The 20,328-nt window shown below is 52.4% G+C and overlaps 8 protein-coding genes across 8 annotated transcripts; 5 read left to right on the top strand and 3 right to left on the bottom strand.

Moving 5' to 3' along the window:
- Nucleotides 1–205: 205 nt before the first annotated feature.
- Nucleotides 206–1,796, bottom strand: LTS14_009364 (uncharacterized protein; the record flags this gene model as incomplete). Its single annotated transcript, XM_064842046.1, has 4 exons — nt 206–364; nt 415–989; nt 1,043–1,475; nt 1,524–1,796. 4 exons carry the CDS (start codon nt 1,794–1,796, stop codon nt 206–208), a joined length of 1,440 nt encoding a protein of 479 aa, XP_064690254.1.
- Nucleotides 1,797–2,015: 219 nt separating this feature from the next.
- Nucleotides 2,016–2,327, bottom strand: LTS14_009363 (uncharacterized protein; the record flags this gene model as incomplete). Its single annotated transcript, XM_064842045.1, is given in 2 exon segments — nt 2,016–2,186; nt 2,199–2,327. 2 exon segments carry the CDS (start codon nt 2,325–2,327, stop codon nt 2,016–2,018), a joined length of 300 nt encoding a protein of 99 aa, XP_064690253.1.
- Nucleotides 2,328–4,622: 2,295 nt separating this feature from the next.
- LTS14_009362 (uncharacterized protein) lies at nt 4,623–5,801 on the top strand (the record flags this gene model as incomplete). Its single annotated transcript, XM_064842044.1, has 4 exons — nt 4,623–4,644; nt 4,698–5,406; nt 5,457–5,709; nt 5,769–5,801. The coding sequence occupies 4 exons, from the start codon at nt 4,623–4,625 to the stop codon at nt 5,799–5,801; spliced, it is 1,017 nt and encodes a 338-aa protein (XP_064690252.1).
- A 1,646-nt stretch (nt 5,802–7,447) lies between these two features.
- On the top strand, nt 7,448–8,357 carry LTS14_009361 (uncharacterized protein; the record flags this gene model as incomplete). Its single annotated transcript, XM_064842043.1, has 2 exons — nt 7,448–7,850; nt 7,903–8,357. 2 exons carry the CDS (start codon nt 7,448–7,450, stop codon nt 8,355–8,357), a joined length of 858 nt encoding a protein of 285 aa, XP_064690251.1.
- A 2,115-nt stretch (nt 8,358–10,472) lies between these two features.
- On the bottom strand, nt 10,473–12,209 carry DBP3 (RNA-dependent ATPase; the record flags this gene model as incomplete). The annotated part of the gene is made up of 1 exon (XM_064842042.1): nt 10,473–12,209. One exon carries the CDS (start codon nt 12,207–12,209, stop codon nt 10,473–10,475), a length of 1,737 nt encoding a protein of 578 aa, XP_064690250.1.
- An 891-nt stretch (nt 12,210–13,100) lies between these two features.
- On the top strand, nt 13,101–15,173 carry LTS14_009359 (uncharacterized protein; the record flags this gene model as incomplete). The annotated part of the gene is made up of 1 exon (XM_064842041.1): nt 13,101–15,173. The coding sequence occupies one exon, from the start codon at nt 13,101–13,103 to the stop codon at nt 15,171–15,173; it is 2,073 nt and encodes a 690-aa protein (XP_064690249.1).
- Nucleotides 15,174–15,601: 428 nt separating this feature from the next.
- On the top strand, nt 15,602–17,723 carry RFA1 (Replication factor A protein 1; the record flags this gene model as incomplete). The annotated part of the gene is made up of 3 exons (XM_064842040.1): nt 15,602–15,953; nt 16,011–17,553; nt 17,612–17,723. 3 exons carry the CDS (start codon nt 15,602–15,604, stop codon nt 17,721–17,723), a joined length of 2,007 nt encoding a protein of 668 aa, XP_064690248.1.
- A 640-nt stretch (nt 17,724–18,363) lies between these two features.
- LTS14_009357 (uncharacterized protein) lies at nt 18,364–20,124 on the top strand (the record flags this gene model as incomplete). Its single annotated transcript, XM_064842039.1, has 1 exon — nt 18,364–20,124. The coding sequence occupies one exon, from the start codon at nt 18,364–18,366 to the stop codon at nt 20,122–20,124; it is 1,761 nt and encodes a 586-aa protein (XP_064690247.1).
- Nucleotides 20,125–20,328: the final 204 nt, after the last annotated feature.

The following is a 20,328-nucleotide window of genomic DNA, read 5'->3' as shown; positions in this document are numbered from 1 at the left end:
GAGACTGTAAAAGCATAGCCTTCAACACATCATTGTCGAATCGATCCTCAGTTCCGCAATCGTGTGTACAGTTTATTACTATACACATATTACGCGCGCTATGATATTATGTGCTGGCCATGCTTACAATTGCATGAACACAGTATGCCGTTACCATCAACTCGTCCACAACGCCATCATGCCATTCATGAGCATGACTTGCAGATCAGCACCCTCCAGGCTTGCCTTCAGTAACATTCGTGAGAACCGTAAAATCACCCCATTTCGGGAACTGATGCACCGAGTCTGCAGGCTCGATTTCTGCGCTCACGACGGTAATCATGAGATCTTCGAGGTCTTCCGGCGAGACGGTGGTGCCATCGTACTGCTTCAGGTCAGTGTATGCTTGGTCACAATCGGCGATGAAGTGCTCACCATGCCAACACGCCAGTGCAAGCTCTGGTTCAGGTAAGCTGTGACTGTAGGCACATCCATGCACGGCAGCTCACCACTCTGCACCTTTGCCAACAGTGACGAGGTGAGCGGCACGGAACCAGTCACAGTGATTCCGGGGCCTTCCTTATTTCTCACCCTGGCACTGCTTGATGTAGACAGACCAGCAAAGACACCATGCGTCCCAACCAGATTGGGCGACAGCGGCCAAGCCGCAGGTGTGTCGTCGAATGATCCCAGAAATACGTAGATGGCGTAAGAACCATTCAGTGCGAGTTTCTGCGAGACAATGTTCGCGAGATACTGCTGGTGCTTGCCGTTCACGACCTCCTTTGGCGCGTCGATATCTGGATCGGCTTCGCCAGTCGTTTCTCGCTTCAGTCTGGATAGTCCGCCAATTCCAGCGCTGGTGCCGTACAACTTGTTGACGTTGGCTTTGACCGCATCAATACTATCGTTGCCGAGATCTGTGTATGTGTATCCCAGCGAACGTACCGAACGTACTTTTGTCGACGTCCAGAAGTCGCCATTTGCGTTCGAGTGGAACGGCACCAATGCTGCAGGAGTCAGTACAGTCGCTACGCCTGACGCGCCATGTCATTGAACTTACGAGTATCGACGTCCAGCACGGTCCCTACCTTAACCGTGAAAGTCGGATCAAGTGCGGCCATGGGTTCGACATAACTATCATTATATATCGTCTGCCACAATGCAAAAGATCGATCAATCATTGTATGATGCAGCCAGAACAGCGGGTCAAAAGCGGAATAGTCGAGATATGTCATGTGGCCTCGTGAGCCAGTGATACTATGGATGACATCGTGAAGAGCCTCGAGACTGTCGGTGTTGGACACGTCAGAAGTACTCATCCAGGCTTCGTTGCCAAATTGAGTGAAGTTGTTGTAGCTGGTGAACAGATTGTACAGGCGATCTCGAAATGAGATTCTGCCGTTGTCCAGGGCTTGAGCAACTAAATTGTCTTCGCTGTATGCCGATGAACTCCAGTCCGAAGGCGCACGCATCGTGTAATTCCACTCGGCGAACTGGCTCATCAGTTCTGAGCACGAATCACAGAATTGTGTTCGACTTACAGGGCTGTAATAGAAATCCGCCACATCGACCCACTGGAAGTGGTAAGAGTACAGTGGATTTGCTATAGTCGCGGTCCCGTTGGGCATTGTGACAGTGATAGTCTGCGAGGTGATGCTGGTTGGAAGTACACTTTCTCCAGCTGGTGGCTCGGCAGCCCAGTCCCAGTATGGATGACGCCAGGAGAGGGCAGCAGAAGCATAGCGTTGGCGGATGGCCCCTGCAGGAAATTCGTTGACGGCCTCGACGATGTGTTGATACAGAATTTGCTGCATTTGATCAGTATTGGCCGGAATCGATAGTTCGTCCACTGCTCATACCTCATACAGAGCTAGATACGGGCGATGCCATGGTAGAAATATGTTGGAGACATGCGTACAGAAGCCCGGATTACCTGGACCGTCGCCAGGTCCTACGCCATCCCATGGTTGATATGGTCGTCCATGGATACCTGTACATGATCAGTGACTTGTTCTCGTATGACATTGTATGAACTAGCCTGCGATGTCGTAGTATGAGAGCTCATCGGACTGGTTCGTGGCCTGGAACTTCACAAGTCCAAGCAGGTAGATGTTGAATTGATCGACGTTCTTTTCGAGCTGCCGGATCTCCAGACGAGGCTGTATACCGAATTGCTGAATGCCAGTGACGACCTCGAACGAGCTCTGACGACGTACATGCACCAACGCTGGTGAAGCAGAAATTTCTTCGACCTGGTGTGTGGCCAAAGGCGCAATATGAACGATAGCGATGGAAAGAACGATGCCCAGAAGAAGCTTGGAGGGAGCTTGTGTGGCGAACCACATTTTGCAGGCGTTTATTCTTCAGACCACAACTCGGTGATCGCCTGGTTCAGCATAGGTGCAGGTAGTCCTCTTGGTGCCAAGGTGTAGTGGCAGAGAAGATGGCGCGTAAAGAATGTCGGGATTTCCAAAAGCTCTGGATCGTCACCGCCACGTGCTACCAATTGATGTCGGCAACCCGTTCCCGTGGGTCTGGTGCTGGTGTTGACGGCGGGAGGGCAAACGCAGTAGAAGCAAGTGAAGCACGTTGTGGACCAGTCTTGCAGACGGCGATGATGTTACTATGTAGAAGAGTTCACCTTCGCCTTGCCTCAACGCTGCAAATGATCGTGTGCAGAGCATGCGGGAACAGCGAAGTGGCAGGATTGCAATGCAGTCTAGGAACCATCGCACACGCCCAACACCTCCAATGGGTACAACGATACTGCCATTTGTGCATATCTGCCTGGCTATATTGAGGTCCATCCTGACACCCGTATGCCGCGATCCGAGATGCGTAAGGTAGAGTGGGCGGGTTTGTGCATGGAGGACCCTTGAGCACTTGCAGTACGTAGGCGGCGACGTCAATGTGCGTGAGCGAGCACGACAAACATCGCAATCGCTGTGCGCTTTGGCTGATGCGGTGGAAACGATGTACTACCACGCTTGGGAAAAGACGTGACGACAGGGGCAGATCTTCTCGTCGCCAAGCAAACCTTGTTCTCGATGACTAGCGCGCCGAGACATGCAGCGCAGTAGCGACCGCGACCTAGATATGCTTCACTTCACTGCGCCTTATGGTCGATCCTTGACCGCCTACGACTTTTGAGGTACGCTGGCATCATCGTCATGAACATTATTGTCCTGTCGTCAGACTTGAAAAATGCATGAAATAAGCTACGACTGCTGCCGTCATCTGTTGCACGGCATCGGCTACGCGTCAATACGAGCATCAACATCGTCCTTGGGAGGTCGCCTACCCAACGGAGACGGAGAGCTTCTGCTACAATCATCGCGCGATTCGCAAAATACTTGCCAATCACCTTTAAGAACCAGCTGCCAGAGTTCATCACCTCGTGGACAAGCTCACCGCCATTCGGGACTGCGTGGACAGGGTGACACAATGTGTGCGCCTCAGACAAATGTGGAAGCAAGGAATATCAGCTGTTGATATTGCCGTACCTGACAAGCAGAGACGAGCTTGAGGTGAAATCTGACCTATCAGACCGCATCTTGATGAGTTCGTTTGCCATGGTGCTGGTGAGCCACAGCGCCTGTCTTCGGGCAACGCATGTCGACAATACTTATTCACCATGGTTGGTGAGACTGCTATATACGGCCGCGAGCGAACACGTGCTACGTACGCAAACCATCAGCCCACCACGGGAGATCAATTTATACTGGCTAGACTGACGGCATCCGCACTGACAGTAATGTAATACCGAGAGCTTGTTGGGATGCTCGATTCGATTCACACCCGATAATTGGGAGCTAGCATATCGGCCGGCGCACAGGTTCTATCCATCTGCGCTTCATCACGCTTATCACGAGATGGGATCGTAGAACGACTTGACTCCTTGGAGCTCACTTACGACAATGACCGCGCTCCTTGTACTGTACATCCGCTTTGAGCCCTCTCGCAGCGCAAGCTGGTCACAAATGGTCGCCACGCCAGCTGACGAGCTTCGCGTTAGAGCCGACAGTGGCAGGTGCTCACCGACGGCCCCCATGGCGATTGAGCTATCCTCATGGAGCGTCGACAGGTAGAGGGATGCATAGTGCAAGCTGTGGCAACGGTGCGGCTCGCTCGACTCGACGTCATGGCTATCGTAATCAACATGCTCAATCTAGTGCAGTCGCCTGCTCGCACTGCTATTGTACTTCCTGGTATGCATTGAGAAAGTGAGGCTCGTCAAACGTGCCAGTGGATATGTCTCAAGAAGCGATCTTGTGAAGGGAGACATGTGGCGTGCCTGAGTATGTCTGTGTCTCGGTCATGGATCGAACTTGTGTGCTACCATGCATATTGCTACCCACCAAATAACTCTCGAAATCAAACAGGGACTGCACAAATACTGAATGAGCGATAATGTAAATTGTGCCCGCATTAATAGCCCCACTTCCTCTGCCTTTCGTCATAAAACCCCACTTACTAATGAATTAGAAAACCGATTGCAAAGCATCATGCTTGGTAGTCGACGACCTTCATGACATTGCTTGCACTGGCGAGAAATTCGCTTTGCCCGCACATCTGGCATCGACACTCTCCCTTAACGTCAAAGTAACGGACTATTTGAGGGGTGAAGACGTGCAGCGATCATGGCAACCATGCGTGCAATCGGTATGCAAAGATCGAGTTGGCATGTCAGAAAGAGAGTTGCTGACTGCCCATAGATATCAAGAATGGCAAAGGCCCGATCGAGAGCATGTTCATGAACGACATAGCACTACCAAAAATTGACCATGCGAAAGCTCTGGTCAAGGTTAAGGCTTTTGGTCTGAACAGAATGGATCTAATGCAAAGGGAAGGCCTTTATCCTTTACCACCGCAAGCTCCAGCAACTATGGGAGTAGAATTCTCTGGTACCATCGAAGATATTGCTAGTGAAGGAGAAACGGGCTTCAAGAAAGGCGACGCTGTTTTCGGCCTCGCATACGGAGGCGCTTATGCTGAATACATCGCCGTAAGCACGCACATGCTCATGCATAAGCCTGAAAACTTGACCCATGAACAATGTGCTGGTATTCCGGAGACTTGGATCACAGCCACGCAAGCACTCTTCCTCATCGGTGAATTCGAGCCTGGTAAGTCTGTGTTATGGCATGCAGGAGCCTCCGCAGTCAGCATATCTGGGCAGCAGTTGAGCAAAGGGAACGATGCATCCAGGGTGTTCGCCACTGCTCGGAGTGATGATAAGGTCGATTTCTGTGTCAAGGAACTGGGTGCAACCGCGGCTTACAACACTGAAACCACAAACTGGTCACAGGAAGTGCTGAAGGCAACAGATGGAAAGGGTGTCGATATCATCGTGGACTTCATAGGACCTGCGACTTTCGCCGGCAATCTGGAGTGTATTGCGAGGGATGGCAGAATCGTCAATTTGTGAGTTGTGACGCAGGCAACATCGGAAGGGATCTGACCGGCGTGTTTAGGGCATCGCTGAGCGGCATGAAGTTGACACCGGAAATGGCACAGCCTGACTTCGGCAATTTCTTCCGTAAGCGTTTGAGGATCGAAGGCAGTGGGCTACGAAGCAGGGACGAGACATACCAAGGCAAGCTCCGTGACTCTCTGCATGATCATGCGTTACCAAAATTCGTGGATGGTTCGTTCAAGATTCTGATCGAGAAGGTCTTCCCGTGGGAGCAGATCCAGGACGCACATCGACTGATGGAGTCCAATAAGGTACGCCGTCAAGAATGGCTCTTTTCACAAGTAGAGAACAAAACTGACCTCTCCTTCAGACCAAGGGCAAGATCATATGTACCATATCCTAGGCTGCTTCAATGCTGCTGACGATATCATTCCTCTTCCGAGCATCTGTTTGATCGTCCGTAACTATGAGCCTTACGTGATGGGTTGAAGATCGAGGCCAAAACGATTTCCAATCGTATACGAGAGTCGGCAATGGCTGGGATTTCAGTCTGATAATGAGCCAGTTCTGATCATCGCCTGGCTGGCCGGTTTCTATGAGTTACATATCACGCACGAGAGACATATCATGTGCGCAGGTGGGCTCCCGGAGTCGCGGTATATCTCTCCAAACGCCGTGGTATGAATAAGTGATTGTCGAAGGTCACATGACATATCAATACCGGTCATCCGACCTGGAGATGTGGTCTATAGCGACTTCGGCAGATAGAGTGGTGCTAGGTCTAGGCTGCCAATTGTCAGAAGTGCAACCAAGACGAAACACAGATGCTACGAGCACTACTAATAATCGCGAACGAGTCTCGTAGGCCATGCAACCACCTATTTTAGCATCGTGTGGAGGAGCCGCCCCGGGTCTCGCGAAAAGCGGTACGCTGCCGCAGACCCTGACAGAATCAACCACCTTCTTGGGCCTTGAATTCGAACTACAAGCGCAGAAGCACACAAATGTATTTTGTTCAGCTAAGGCTTTGCATAACGAACGCCAACCGACCAACGATCCTCTCATCAAGATACTTGGCACATTGGCGAAATGAGACATCTTGGAAGATCGTGTACGAGTCTTTTGACTTCATGCTAGCGAAGCCGCGACAAATTGCTCCGAAGCTCAGACGCCGTTGTGTCGCGGCGTGAGGGTGAAAGGGCCAAGTGGGTGTGATTTGAGACAGGAATGTACACCACTAACCGGATGCAAAACGCCATCTTTGGAATTGTACGAAACTATCTCCGGATCAAGCACCTATGCTCCATCGTCTCCTGGTACAGGGCTTGCAGGGAGCGGCAAGCAGCCAACCACAGTAGTCGTAAATCAGGGATGATTTGCGACAGAACGAGAAGGTCTGGTTAGCAGGGCTCTATTGTGAGGGATGCAAGCGTACCAGATGCTGCATTGTATAGTATCTGCTCTCTGGCGATCAGACTTTGTTGCGGATTACCTTTGAGTCACCTGTCTTACTTCTGGCTCCAGTCTCCTTGTGGCCATTTCGACCCCACGATGTCGACCTCGCCCAGCAGCAGTCTCGAGCCCGATCTAGACAAGGACGGCAGGCCACGATGTCGACAAAGTCGCAGCGTGGACAATTTCGGCATTTCTGGCAAACGTCTTTCGCGACAGATGTCAAGAACCAGAACTCACAGCCGCAACTTCTCGCGCCCCTCGCAGTCCGACAGCATCGACTCCACAGACCGAAACATCGGCCGGCGGAGATCCAGTGACGACCTTTCCGAGTTGGCTCAATTTCATCGGTCTAATTATTGGAACGAAGGTTCTCCTGGCAGCCGCTTGAGTACCCACAGATCTGCAAGTCGGAACAGTATACACAGGCCTGGTAGTCGGACAAGTGCCCACCTACCTATCAGTCGGACAAGTGTTTTAGTATCCGGAAATCGGTCAAGTGTTGTTTCGCCAGAAGACCGCTCTGCTGCATACACATCAAGACGTCGATCCAGCGCACACATACCTATCTTCGCGCAAAAGGCCGTGGAGCCCAAGATGCTGAACGAACCGAGCTACGCAGAACTGCCATCCCCAGCGCCGACATACCGACCATCCATGCAAAGATCGACGGACATACTGGACGCCGCAAGAAATATGCCATACCCACAGAGCCCAGTGGACGGCATGAGATCCCTGACGTCTCTGATCCAACACAAGAACAAACTACAGTCTTCGACCTTCGCAGAGCGTGTTTTCGAGGCTGGGAAACCAGACCTATTATACGACCTGAAGTCGTCGCATCGATTCAAGGACTCTACCGATGGTGTACTGGACCTGACGACTTTGCAACGCATGAGCCAGCATGTCATCCAGCAGAAGCTTGTCGAGCAGGTCAAGGCAATAGGAGAAAAGGGGGCATGGATGGAGATAGGCATTCGAGAGACGCTGCATGAATACTGTAGGCTTTTGAGGGTACAAATTTGCGAGCAACAGACTGACCTTATACGTAGGTGAAATTATCCGAGACCTAGAGTACATGGAATCATCTGCGCTGAAGGGTCGCGCGGCCGATCCATTCCTAATGTCAACAACCAAGCCCATGGACCGCAGACTACTCGAGGAGGTTGGCCTGGCATGGAGTGACCCCAAGAAGCGGTCGCCACGAGTGGAAGCAAACAGACTTGGGTTTACGAAACGAGCATCACCATCCATGCAGAAGACGAAGCGACTCCTCATGTCCTTCCTTGGGTGTCTGGCTCTGCTCGCTCCATATCTCATCATGAAACTCATCGCCGGAGCACTGGTACGCATAGTATCAACATGTGCATTTGCGCTTGTGTTTGCGTTAGGCATCGCACTAGTTAGCGACCTTGCGCCAGATCGAATATGTCTGGTTACGGCAGCGTACGCTGCAGCGCTGGTCATATTCGTGGGTACAGACCCGCCTACATTTGTCTATGGCTGAGTGGGATGGGTCTGCAGTTGTAATGTATATGTACATTTCTGGGTATCATATCGTGTTTGAGTATCGTCGAATCATGATGACTGATGGTGACGCACCGCAACGACGACTCGGCGCGCCTGTGACTTCATGACCACCATGATGCCTTAGCTGAGAGCAGAAACTCCTCGCCGAACCCAGAGCAGTGCGCTACCTTTGGTGACTGATCGGACTTCATGTGCCCTCCTTGCATGCGATGCCGCCTATGGCCGGCAGATCTTGATATGGCGTTCCGATTGCATCTCAAATCACTCCACAATTCTGTCCAGGTCGAGGACGGATCGGTTGAGGTATGTCATGATTTGAGACTCATAGAGCTGCTGCAACTGCTCATCGCTCTGCTTCGTCCGCATATAAGACTGCCGCTCATGCTTGGCTCTGAGTTCCCGTAGGGAGACTTCTGTCGGTGACATCTTTCTACGTAGGCTGGGTCGAGTTGGGATCGCAGTCCGTGAGGTAATGGCGAAATCAGAAGTTCGATATCTACTTGCGTATAGCGTTGTTTCTGAGCTCCGAGCGGTGTAGAAAGATGAATCAGATAGCACAGATGGCGCCCATAGTGCCGTAGCCTTCCTCGTTGTGTGGCTACAAGCTGTAGTACCGTCCTCATGGAAGAACGAACACAAGGAGCAGTGTCTCTTCACCGTCGATTCCAGATCTGTCAGCAGCGTGATACACACAGCGGGTGATTGTTCCATGGTCGATAGGGTCCTGTAGTCGTCCGGCGCGGCGGAATCTCCCAGAGGCTCAAAATGAAAGAAGGCTGGGTATTGGTCTTGAAAGGAACGCTTTGGGTGGTAAACTGTCACGATCTGAAGGACGCAAGACATGTTAAAGCATTCCGATCTTACGTCGTCTCACCTCACCGCAGAGTTGCTCGTGGCTGCCGCATGGCTGGATGGCTGCAGTAACATTACCCTGCAATCACTTCACCTCATTCTTCAGATCCGTGGCGTGAGATGCTTCGGACATACGCGGCTCCTAAGGGCAGCAGCGAAAATGTGGCCGCATCGTAAGCTGTGCTCGACATGTCAGCTATTCATGGCATCGTGGCGCAGTGCTGATTATTAGACCGTCCACAAGCACGAAGCTCTCCAGACCTTACTATACACCGCTATGTCAGAGCATTACTCGAGGCGAGATTTTCCCTTCCTCATGCAAGAAAGTGATGTTCTCGGCTGGAAGACAGTAGAACAATGGGTGGAGTGGTCGAGGTCTGTCAGATGATTTTCGCTCTGCAGCTCTTTCGGCCCCGTTGCGCCATCGATTGATGAGTGCATACTGCACTATGACCGCGAAGTGTTACAGGAGTGCACAAGCCTGACACGACAAGAGTTCATATCATTAGACACTCAAAGTATAGACTCGAACGTGGTCGATCATGGAATGGCGAAGAACACCAGGCCAATTCAGAAGCGATACACACGAATGCAGTGCTCACAACTCCTCCTTCCCCTTGGCAGCAGCAGGTCCTCCAAAGCCAAATGCCGCCTTGATTGACCCGAAAATCGACCCTGAGACGCATTTTATCAGCCGTGCGAGATAGGGGAAGCCGATGTACAGCAAGTCAGATCTCGAAGCCTACCTGCAGCAGGGTACTCTTTGCCATCTTTGACTACTCTAGCCTCGCATGTACACCATTCATTCGAGGGTATGTTGTCAAGTACGCCAGGTACGTGAGCCCCACATCCGGTCCAAGTCGCTCCGTCTAGGTACAGATGATCGACGTCAGCCCAGTGTACGAGATCGCAAGTACTCATGTGTTACGGAGTAGTGGGCCGGATTGACAGGTACACTTACGACACGTCCCGCAAGTCACTCGGTGACACATATTGTGGAGGTAGGGTCCGTGTCACTTTTGGCCAGATCGTTGTGGGTGTTTGCGTCTGAAAGGTCGTAGAGATGAAACTTGGAGGGAACTTGATGCAAAAGGGAAGAAGAGTGTACACGATAAAGTGGGCGCCGAGCAGGAACGATCGCCGTCTATAAGGCACCGCTCGGGGATGCTGCGCATTACAGATCAAATTCGTGCCCGAGAAATGCAGTGCACAGTCTACCTCTATAAAGTATACATGTCAACTAGTCGAAAGTGATCTTCGTTGCCTTCTTCATGTCTCCCGTGTCCTTGTAGAACGCGCCGTATGCATCGTGGCCCTTCTTTTTGACCGTGGTACCAAATTTCATCAGCTCCTCGGGTACCGACTGGTTCGCACTCTTCAGTACGTTGATCAGTGCGCCAGCCAGACCTTTCTCGGCGTCGGTGAACATCGTGTACGCATGTCCATCTTGTCCGGCTCTGCCCGTCCTTCCAATACGATGCACATAGTCTTCAACGGTAAGTGGGAATGTGACGTTGATCACATGCTTCACAGCAGGGATATCGAGGCCACGGGCTGCGACATCTGTGGCGACCAGTACTGGCACACTACCAGCTTTGAATGCTGCCAAGCTCTCTGTGCGTTTCTGCTGGTTCAAGTCGCCGTGAATGCCAGCTACATTGAACCCTCGACGCCGTATAGTCTCCTCCACTCGTGTAGCTTCCTTCTTGTATAAGCAGAAAACAAGGATACGATCGTTCTTGTTCTTGCCAGATTGGTATTGCTTGAGCAACTCGAGGAGGCGGTTCTGCTTGTCGAACTGCGTCATCACTTCGACTTCTTGCACAATTCGCGTGTTCGCGCGCAGCTCGCCAGATGCGTTGTCGCCAATAGTGACCTTGACTGGCTCGGACATGAAAGTATCGGCCAGCTCTCGCACGGATGGCGGCCAAGTAGCAGTGAACATGAGCGTTTGTCGTCCAGATGGAGCAGTAGCCGAGATGATTTTGCGCACTTCGTCTTCAAAGCCCTTGTCAAGCATACGGTCTGCCTCGTCCAACACGACATAGCGTGCACCAGACAGATCTATCGAGCCTTCTTGTACGAAATCGTTCAACCGACCAGGAGTTGCGACAATCACATGTGTACCCTTGAGCGTCTTTCGCTGTTCATCCTTGACCGTGCCGCCGTAAACGCACGTCACCTTGACACCTGCAGACTCGCCTTGCTTGACCAATTGCTCGTAAATCTGCATGGCTAATTCTCTTGTTGGACTGACAATGCATGCCTTGATGCCGTTGCGCTGCGATTTAGGTAGGCTTGCTATGAAGCGAATGCATGGCACACCAAATGCAAGCGTCTTGCCAGAACCTGTCTCTGCAACACCGACAACATCTCGACCTGCCAAAAGATACGGCCAGCAAGCAGCTTGAATGGGCGTCGGAGATTCGAACTTCGCAAAAGGTGCTCGTTGTGCTTCGTCCACAGGTAGATATTTAAAGTTGGTGATTGGACGGTAAAGTTGCTTCTTGGGGTCTTCGATCGCAAGCTGCTTCTCGGCGACGAATGTATCAATTTCTGCTTGTGGTAATGCACTCAGTGCAGGGTCCTGGTTGTAAGCAAGACCGTTGCTTGCCTCCGACGAATGTCCATTGCTCGTTGATGTTGCTTCGCTCGCCTGCTCGACCTTCGCAGCTTTCCGAGCTGCCTTCCGCGCTGCCTTGGCGTCTGCTTCGGTGTCCTCGCTGGCTGCGGCAGTCGAGGTGGCAGCAGATTCGGCCAAATCAGCTTTGGCAGCCTCCTTCTTAGCCTTCTTCGATGCCCTTCGCTCCTCCTTCGACAGTGGCCCGGAGTCGGTGGTGGCGACAAGATCTGGTTGCGCTCTCGCAGAAGTTTCGCCCGACTTGATCTTGCCCCCCTTCTTCAGTCTCTTCGCCTCCCTCCTGGCCTCCTTGCTGACATCTACTGCCTCACTGTCCTCGAGCGATCGTTTTGACATTTCAGCGGCAATAGATCGATGGAGCAGTCGCTGCAGACTCTGGGCGACAATCAGACTTTCGGTTCTTCACCTTCTCAAAAAAAAAAAGATGATGCCAAGCACCTCGATCGATGCAGGATCCGCCGCAGCGGGAGTCGGTTACTGCCGCTGCGCTTGGAGCCAGTCCGGGACACGACAAAATCGTCCTCTAGCAGGCTTCCGAATGCCCGAGATTCGTGCAAATATTACATGGGCCATCCACCTCTTAGCGAAGATTTCACCGTCTGCTCCTGTATTTCTTGCCAGCAGCCTCAGAGCAAGCACACTGCCTAGAGTGCCACATACGCAACATTCTTGCGAAGCTCTCGGCATTTCCCTTTACACCACGTGCATGTGAGGTGATGTGAAAAGCAGATCTGGCAGAGCAAGGCACGCACGGGTAGAGACGGAACATCTCGAGGACGGCAGGCTATTTGTACAGTGCCCTGCATCCCCCGCTCACCCCAGGTCCGTAGCGTACGGGCAGATTGCGTGCATAGCAAGCACCTCGATCAGCCTTCGACATTAACCGCTTCCGTATCGTGGTTGGCTTGGTAAAATGTAGGTGGGCCACCAGTGTCCGTGGCTGCTGACACGAATCCCATGATGCTGCCCTCGACCTCTCATGGCGCATATTAAACCACCTGGAGTCCTAGCTCAGGCGACTGCGCTGCTGCAGGTGTCAAGCGATCCACGCCGAGCTTGACACCCTTCCGTGCAGCTTCTAGAAATCGCGCAATCGAAGGGTTCCTGGACTATGCCCTGCTCACCCTGGTCTGATAAAGCCTCCAGGTTCATTGGCGAAGGCTGCGTCGTCTGCACAGGCCCACTCAACACAATATTGACGGATCGCTGATGACCGCGAGCGCGTCGATGGCGGCAGTCTCAGCGCCAATCAACCCTGAGGCACCTCGTTCAGCATCTGACGAGAGCAGCAAAAAGCCCATGATGGCCCTCCCTAAACTTGCCACTGATCGCAGCGCAATGTCGGAAACTTCTACTACTCACAGGCAAGAGAGACCTGTGGCTAAGAGAGCACGCAGTAGTTACGACAGGAAAGCCTCACTCAGCCAGAGTGGAGACCCGAACGGCGAAAATTGCAGCGACTCTGCGGACGCAATGGATCCGCCCGAGCTGGCTCACCTCAAGCGCTTCACCCAGGATACCCTGGACTATCCACGGCGTCGTGCAACAATCGCATGCGAGATCTGTCGAAGCAGGAAATCTCGCTGTGATGGCAACAAACCGAAATGTCGACTCTGCACCGAGCTAGGCGCCGACTGTGTCTACCGAGAGCCTGGTATCAAGCTTGACGCTGGCGACAAGCTGATACTGGAACAACTTGCACGGATTGAAGGCCTGCTACACACAGGCTTAAATGGATCGTTGTCTCCAAGCAGCGCGAACGCAATGGTCCCGATCTCTCCAGCGACTAGCAACACTGCCTCGGACGACTTCCTCGCCAAGAAGACAGGTGGACCCACGAGCCAAGGCGTTGCACTCAATGGCGTGGGGACATGGTCAGCTAACATCTCAACCATTCCAAAACAACACACGACGCCAGCATTGCATCTGCTGCAATGGCCAGTCATCAAGAATCTGGTGTCACAGCAGTGCGATCCATCTGTACTTGTCCAGCTCGAGATGTCACGAGAACCGCTGAACTTCGGTCGCTCCTTCTCGCTCGATTTCAGCAACATCAACTCCTACGCCATTGCGTTCTTCGAGCGCGCAAATGTATGGTATGCAGTCGTTGACCCATACCAGTGGTCACACTACTATCGCTGCGCAACGTCTCAGCGCTTTCGAGGAGGCGTGGAGAGTTGTATTGTGCTTCTGGTGCTTGCACTGGGAGAGGCTGCCTTCTCTGGCCTCAGCATCTCACAACTGCCCCACGGACAGAATCCTCCAGGCATGAGTTTCTTTGCTGCGGCTTGGAACATCCTGCCTGGACTCATGATACGTAACGATGTGATCAGTGCCCAATGCCACATCCTGGCAGCAGCATATCTGATGTACATCGTCCGACCACTGGAGGCATGGAACATGTTGTGCAACTCCTCGATGAAGCAGCAACTACTTCTACAATCACCTCATGGCATACCGCAGCACTTGCGTGAGCTTAGTGATAGGGTATTCTGGAACACCATCATGATCGAGTCGGACTTGCTGGCAGAGCTCGACCTACCTCATTCCGGCATCGCACAACATGAGGATGGCATGCGATTGCCACGAAGCTTTCCGTTCGATGCCGATCCATCAGGAGAAGAGCCGCCGGGAAGCGATGACTTGTGGTACTTCCTGGCCGAGATCGCGCTAAGACGACTCCTGAATCGTGTCTCTCACCTCATCTACGGTGTATCACATCTGCTGCACACGAATAAGATGTCAGCCTCCTTCTCATTGGCATCACTGGATCCTGTTGTGACGGAGCTCGATTTCCAGCTCAAGCAATGGTATGAGAACTTGCCAGCACCGGTCAAGTTCCCACGTGAGCGGCTTCAAGCTCGTGACTCTGTGCAGACGGTGCTCAGACTGCGGTACTTTGCTTGCCGAACCATCATCTATCGACCGTACATCCAAGCAGTACTTGGGGATGAATCACTGGCCAACGAGCCGGGCGTGCAAGACGCATGCCGCAAGTGTCTCGAAGCCTGTATCAGACAGCTGGAGCAGCTTTCGGCTCATCATGAAGGACATCTGCCATACCTGTGGCAAGGCGCTCTCAGTATCATGAGTCAGGCACTACTTCTCATGGCAGCAACACTATGCCCACCGTTGAGTGCTTTGCTGCCTCCGGAGCACCAGATGGACGCTATCTTCACAGAGGTCGTCGCTGAAGCAGAGAGGTTGGCACACTTGGCGCCTAGTCTCAGATTATGCGCAGAGATCATCAGAGAAGCGGAGCAGAGGCGGCAGATCCTGATCAAGAGGCAGATGTGCTGAGCGCTCCAAAGCACAAGCACAAACACAGCTCGCTCGAATCACGACTCGGCTTGAACACAAATGATAGGCAATAGGAAATTCATTGGCATTGGGTGTACCTTATGGTTGTGAACACATACGATGGCGCATGACCGGTCCAGCCCCCGGATATGGCCTGGGAAAAAGGGTCTTTCTTATTCCGTGGCTCCGTGGTGTGAGGGCGGACAGGCAGCAGGACAGCTTCAGTCCAATGAAGTTTCTGCAGAGGAAGGACGAGCGGCAGATCTCATACATGTTCGAAAAATGATGGCGGGGTTGTTTTTGATGATTGATGTGAACGTATATAGCAGTCTACTATGTAGCATACGGCCGGAGTCTGATCATATTTTCATGCACTCGCAGCATATAGCTTTCCTGTTCATTTCACTCCGTTATCGTTGGCCACCAACATGACAAAGCACTTTATCGCGAGCTCGGACGTTCTGGCGCGTCGCGGGGATTCTATCAACGCGTTTGCCTTGAAGGCGTCAAAGAATATTCCGCCACACAACACTTCCTTTAGCAGTGAAGGCGAGAAGATACTGACACCCACGTCGGACGAATACGAAGACATGACAATGGCGGACGCACAAGGCGCTGTGAGCGCGGGAGCTCTGGCACAGATCAATGAAGGCATACAAGTCGACAACCCAGTCTTGCAATGCGTGCAGATCAAGCCCATGGCCAGCCAGCAGAATCAGGAGAGGTATCGGGTGGTGATGAACGACAGTGTCAATTTCATACAATGCATGCTGGCGCAGCGTAAGTACAAATCTTGCTGCTAGGGCATGGTTATGTGCTAATGTGATCTGACGATAGAAATGAACTCGGTCATGCATGACGACCTGCTGAAGAAAGGCAGCATTTGCCGCATCAAGCAATACCAGATCAACTTCGTCAAGGACAAGAATATCATGATCATCCTCGACCTCGACATCCTGCAAGAGTATGGTGAGCCGGAAAAGCTTGGGCAGCCAGTAGCTATGGAGGCAGGTGGCAAGGTAGAGCAGGATGTCAAGCCACAGCCTGGCAATATCTCGGGCAACAGTATGTATGGCAATAAACAGCCACAGCAGCAGCAGCAACAATCGCTACCTTCGCGCACCAACGGCGCATCGAACGGTGGCTCACACGGCAACATCCACCCGATCGAAGCTCTCTCACCTTATGCACATCGATGGACGATCAAGGCACGGTGTACACACAAGGGAGACATCAAGACGTGGCACAACAAGAACGGCGAGGGCAAGCTCTTCAGCGTCAACTTCCTAGACGACTCCGGCGAGATCCGTGCGACAGGCTTCAACGACGCGGTAGACTCCTTCTACGAGCTGCTGCAAGAAGGCGGCGTCTACTATGTCTCTAGCCCTTGCAAAGTACAACTCGCGAAGAAGCAGTTCTCGAACCTTAACAATGACTACGAACTTACCTTCGAGCGAGACACGCAAATTGAGAAGGCGGAAGATATGGAGGGTGTGCCACAAGTCCGCTACAACTTCACGTCGCTCGCGGACTTGCAGACGGTGGAGAAGGACAATACAATCGATTGTATCGGCGTGCTGTCAGAAGCTGGAGAGGTCTCTGAGATTGTGGGCAAAACGAGCGCGAAGCCGTACAGTAAACGCGAGCTCACTCTTGTGGATGACACTGGCTACAACGCACGACTCACAATTTGGGGCAAGACAGCAGAGAACTTCGAGGCTCAGCCAGAGTCTGTCATTGCGTTCAAGGGTGTCAAGGTCTCCGATTTTGGCGGCCGTTCACTTTCCCTCCTTTCCTCCGGCACCATGAACGTCGATCCTGACATCGACGAGGCGCATAAACTAAAAGGATGGTACGTCGGAGGTGGACGTAATGATCAATTCCAATCTCACGCCAACACCATGTCTACTGCCACAGCAGCCGGAAGTTCGGACCGCAATGCCTACAAATCCATCGCCCAAGTTCGCGACGAGAATCTTGGCATGGGTGACGACACAGACTGGTTCTCAGTCAAAGCGACGGTAATCTACATCAAGCAAGACAGTGTGTCATACCCTGCTTGCCAGACGGATAATTGCAACAAGAAAGTTGTTGAGACTGATCCCGGCGTGTGGCGATGCGAGAAGTGCGAGAAGACGTGGGATCGGCCTGAGTACCGGTATATCATGTCCGTGAACGTGTCGGATCACACCGGACAGATCTGGCTGCAATGTTTCAATGATGTAGGCGTGCAGGTAATGGGTATCACGGCCAACGAGTTGATGCAGATGAGGGATGAGGGCGATGAGAGGCGGGTCACTGACTCGTTCGCTGATGCGAACTGCAAGACTTTTGCGTTCAGGTGTAAGGCAAAGATGGATACTTATCAGGATCAGCAGAGGTATGTTTGGCTCGGTATTTCACGTCAACAGAGGTTTGTGCTGACTTTGCCATCATAGGGTGCGTTATCAAGTGCAGTATGCCAACCCGCTCAACTTCATCCAGGAGTCGAAGAAGATGGCGGATATCATCAAGATGTACAGTGATAACGAGAGCAGCCTCTTCGTTTGAAGGCTTCCTCCATGGCTGTCGAACATATCTAGCATGAGGAGTTCGGCGCTTGGAACATGGCTGAATTTACTGCATTGCATGCAGCTGCGAGGAGATTGCAGTGGCATGCCTGTACCATGAGCAGCTGGGTACGCTCATGACGAATGTGCGGAAGAGGATGACTTCGTCATATATATAACGAGTCCTCCGTAGCAAGAGTTTTCGCGTCAATTTCACGACCCCATCATCGATCTCGAAATCAAGGTTGTAGAGTGGAGCACAAGCTTCATATCGACGTGGTCGGTATTGCACATACATGCCTTTTGCACAGTGCCCAGCTACTATCTTGCAAGAGAGAGCAAATGGGATTCTCACACCTCCTGCGCGTCGATATAGAATCACCAGCCGCTTCATAGGTACTATCAACCGTTGAAAGTGATCTTAAGATATTGTTGTCCTCAAGATCAGCTGGATCTAGAGATGGTCAGCAACATGCCAACCCTCAAGAGTATATTCTGCAGTCTGCGTTGTCCTCAGCAGCGCCGGAAGATGTATATATGAGGTCGTAGATGCCTCCCTTAGATACAGTAGACAAGGTGAGAACTCTTGGTTCAGCGAAAGAACAACCCCTTACTATTTCTCGATTATGCAGACTTTTACCATGGCTCCCAAAGACCTCTCTATTGGCTCAAGCTCACCTAGCGACTCGATTCCCGACACTCCCTCCTCAGCAACGACGACCACGATCGACCATGATAACCGTCTACAGGGATGGGCGCTTATGAAGGCCGTCGCAGCCCTGAACGTCATCAACGGCGTTGCCTTCTTCGACATCATGGGCTCACCATCGCTAACACCGACTCTAGCCCAGGACACAGGCCTAGGCAGGGACATCTCGTATGCTACCACCGCTGCCCTTGTCATGGCTGTAGTCGGGCAGTGTATCTTCAACTACTTCAGCGACTTCTTGGGTCGTAAGATTCCTCTCGTCCTGGCCACAGCGTTCCTTGGTGTCGGCGCTTTGGGGACTGCTTTCTGCAACTTCGAACATAATCTGGGTATGCTGGTCGTCTTCCGTGGTTTCGCCGGGTTAGGTTTCGGGAGCATTTCTGGTCTGGTGAATATTCTGCAGAGTGATTACCTGGACAAAGAGCGTCGACAGATTTACCAAGGCTTCCAGGGTGTCAGTGTTGCCGCAGGGAGCGCTCTCGGGATGATCATGGCCGCGGTATTCTCTGAACTGGTTGCTGGCCGTGGTATGTGGCAGTACTTCTACTACACCCAGGTCGGTCTGAACGCCATCGCATTCGTCCTGGCGTTATCTTGCGTGCCTGCCAAACATCGTGTCCAACACTGCTGGATGGAGGCAGGTGGCTGGAGAGGTCTGGTCAGACTGATTGATTGGATCGGTATCATCTTCGGCATCCTCGCGATCGTGCCTGTGCTCATACTTGCTACGCAAGGCCGCGACATGAAGAAAGACTCGGCAATCTTGTCGACCTGCGTCGTGCTGCTCGTTGTTGGCACGGTGGTCTTCTGGCTCAACGGCTACTATGGCCCCGTTCGTGGCGCACGTCCGATCATGCCATTCAAGTTCTTCAGGAATCGGACCATCCCCGCCATCTATATGCAGAACATCTTGCTCGGCTTTGCGTACAACACACTGATCACGTACATGCCCATGTACTTGACGTTTGTTCGCCAGCTCACGATGATGTGCACAGCACTCTTCATGCTGTCTTACGTCTGCACGCATGGCGCATGCTCGACCACATCGGCTCGGCTGGTCGTCCTTCTGGAAAGGAAAGGTATCCCTGGATACACTGTGGTGGCCTTTGTCGGCTTCAGCTGCTGGATGGTAGCTCTTGTCATCTTTGCATTCGTCTTTGGACTGAGTGATCCGGTCATCTGCTTCTTGCTGGCGCTCACCGCCGTGGGGACTGGTAAAGTCTTTCAGAACGCCGTCAATGCTATCCGAAATGAGGTCCATGCCAGTGAGAATGCTACAGCACTAGGTGCCCGGAACGTCCTGCGATACTTTGGTGGCGCACTTGGTACAGCTGTGAACTCCAGTGTATTGGAGAAGTGTGTCAAGGCTACCTTGAAAGGCAGCCTGGCCACCTTCGCCGAGCACCCGTTCGATCGTCCGGACAAAAAGCATCTGACCACAGCACAGAGCACAGAGGTGACAGAAGGGTTTCGCTGTGCTTTCCAGAGAGTCTTTCTGCTGTCTGCAGTCGCCATTACGATCGCGACGGTGTTGTGCTTCCTTCTCATCAAGCCGAGAGCAAAGACGCAGGTACTGGAAGTATCGTCAAAAACGACGTGTTCAAGGACTTCATCCTCAGGTACAAGCCTTGGCACAGATATCGAGAAGCAGTCGCTGGAGGAGGGCCATCGCGATAGTAGCTCAAGCGATTGATATTATCAGAGGTGTTTGGATTCCTAGAACGGCGTGTGTGCTAGATTTTCTTAGAGTGTGTTCTTGACCTGACACTTTACCTCATCGCCTTTGCCATGGTCCCTGAGACGATGCCAGTGACCAGTTCCTATCGCCGGCACATGTTCCTTTCGTTGACCAGCTATCGCCACTCCCGAGTGTCACCCTATCACCACCGTTCTCTTT

Source organism: Recurvomyces mirabilis (assembly GCF_035927965.1).
Source record: "Recurvomyces mirabilis strain CCFEE 5264 chromosome Unknown scaffold_31, whole genome shotgun sequence".
Classification (NCBI taxonomy): Eukaryota; Fungi; Ascomycota; class Dothideomycetes; order Mycosphaerellales; family Teratosphaeriaceae; genus Recurvomyces; species Recurvomyces mirabilis.
This window is presented reverse-complemented; position numbering and strand designations above follow the sequence as displayed.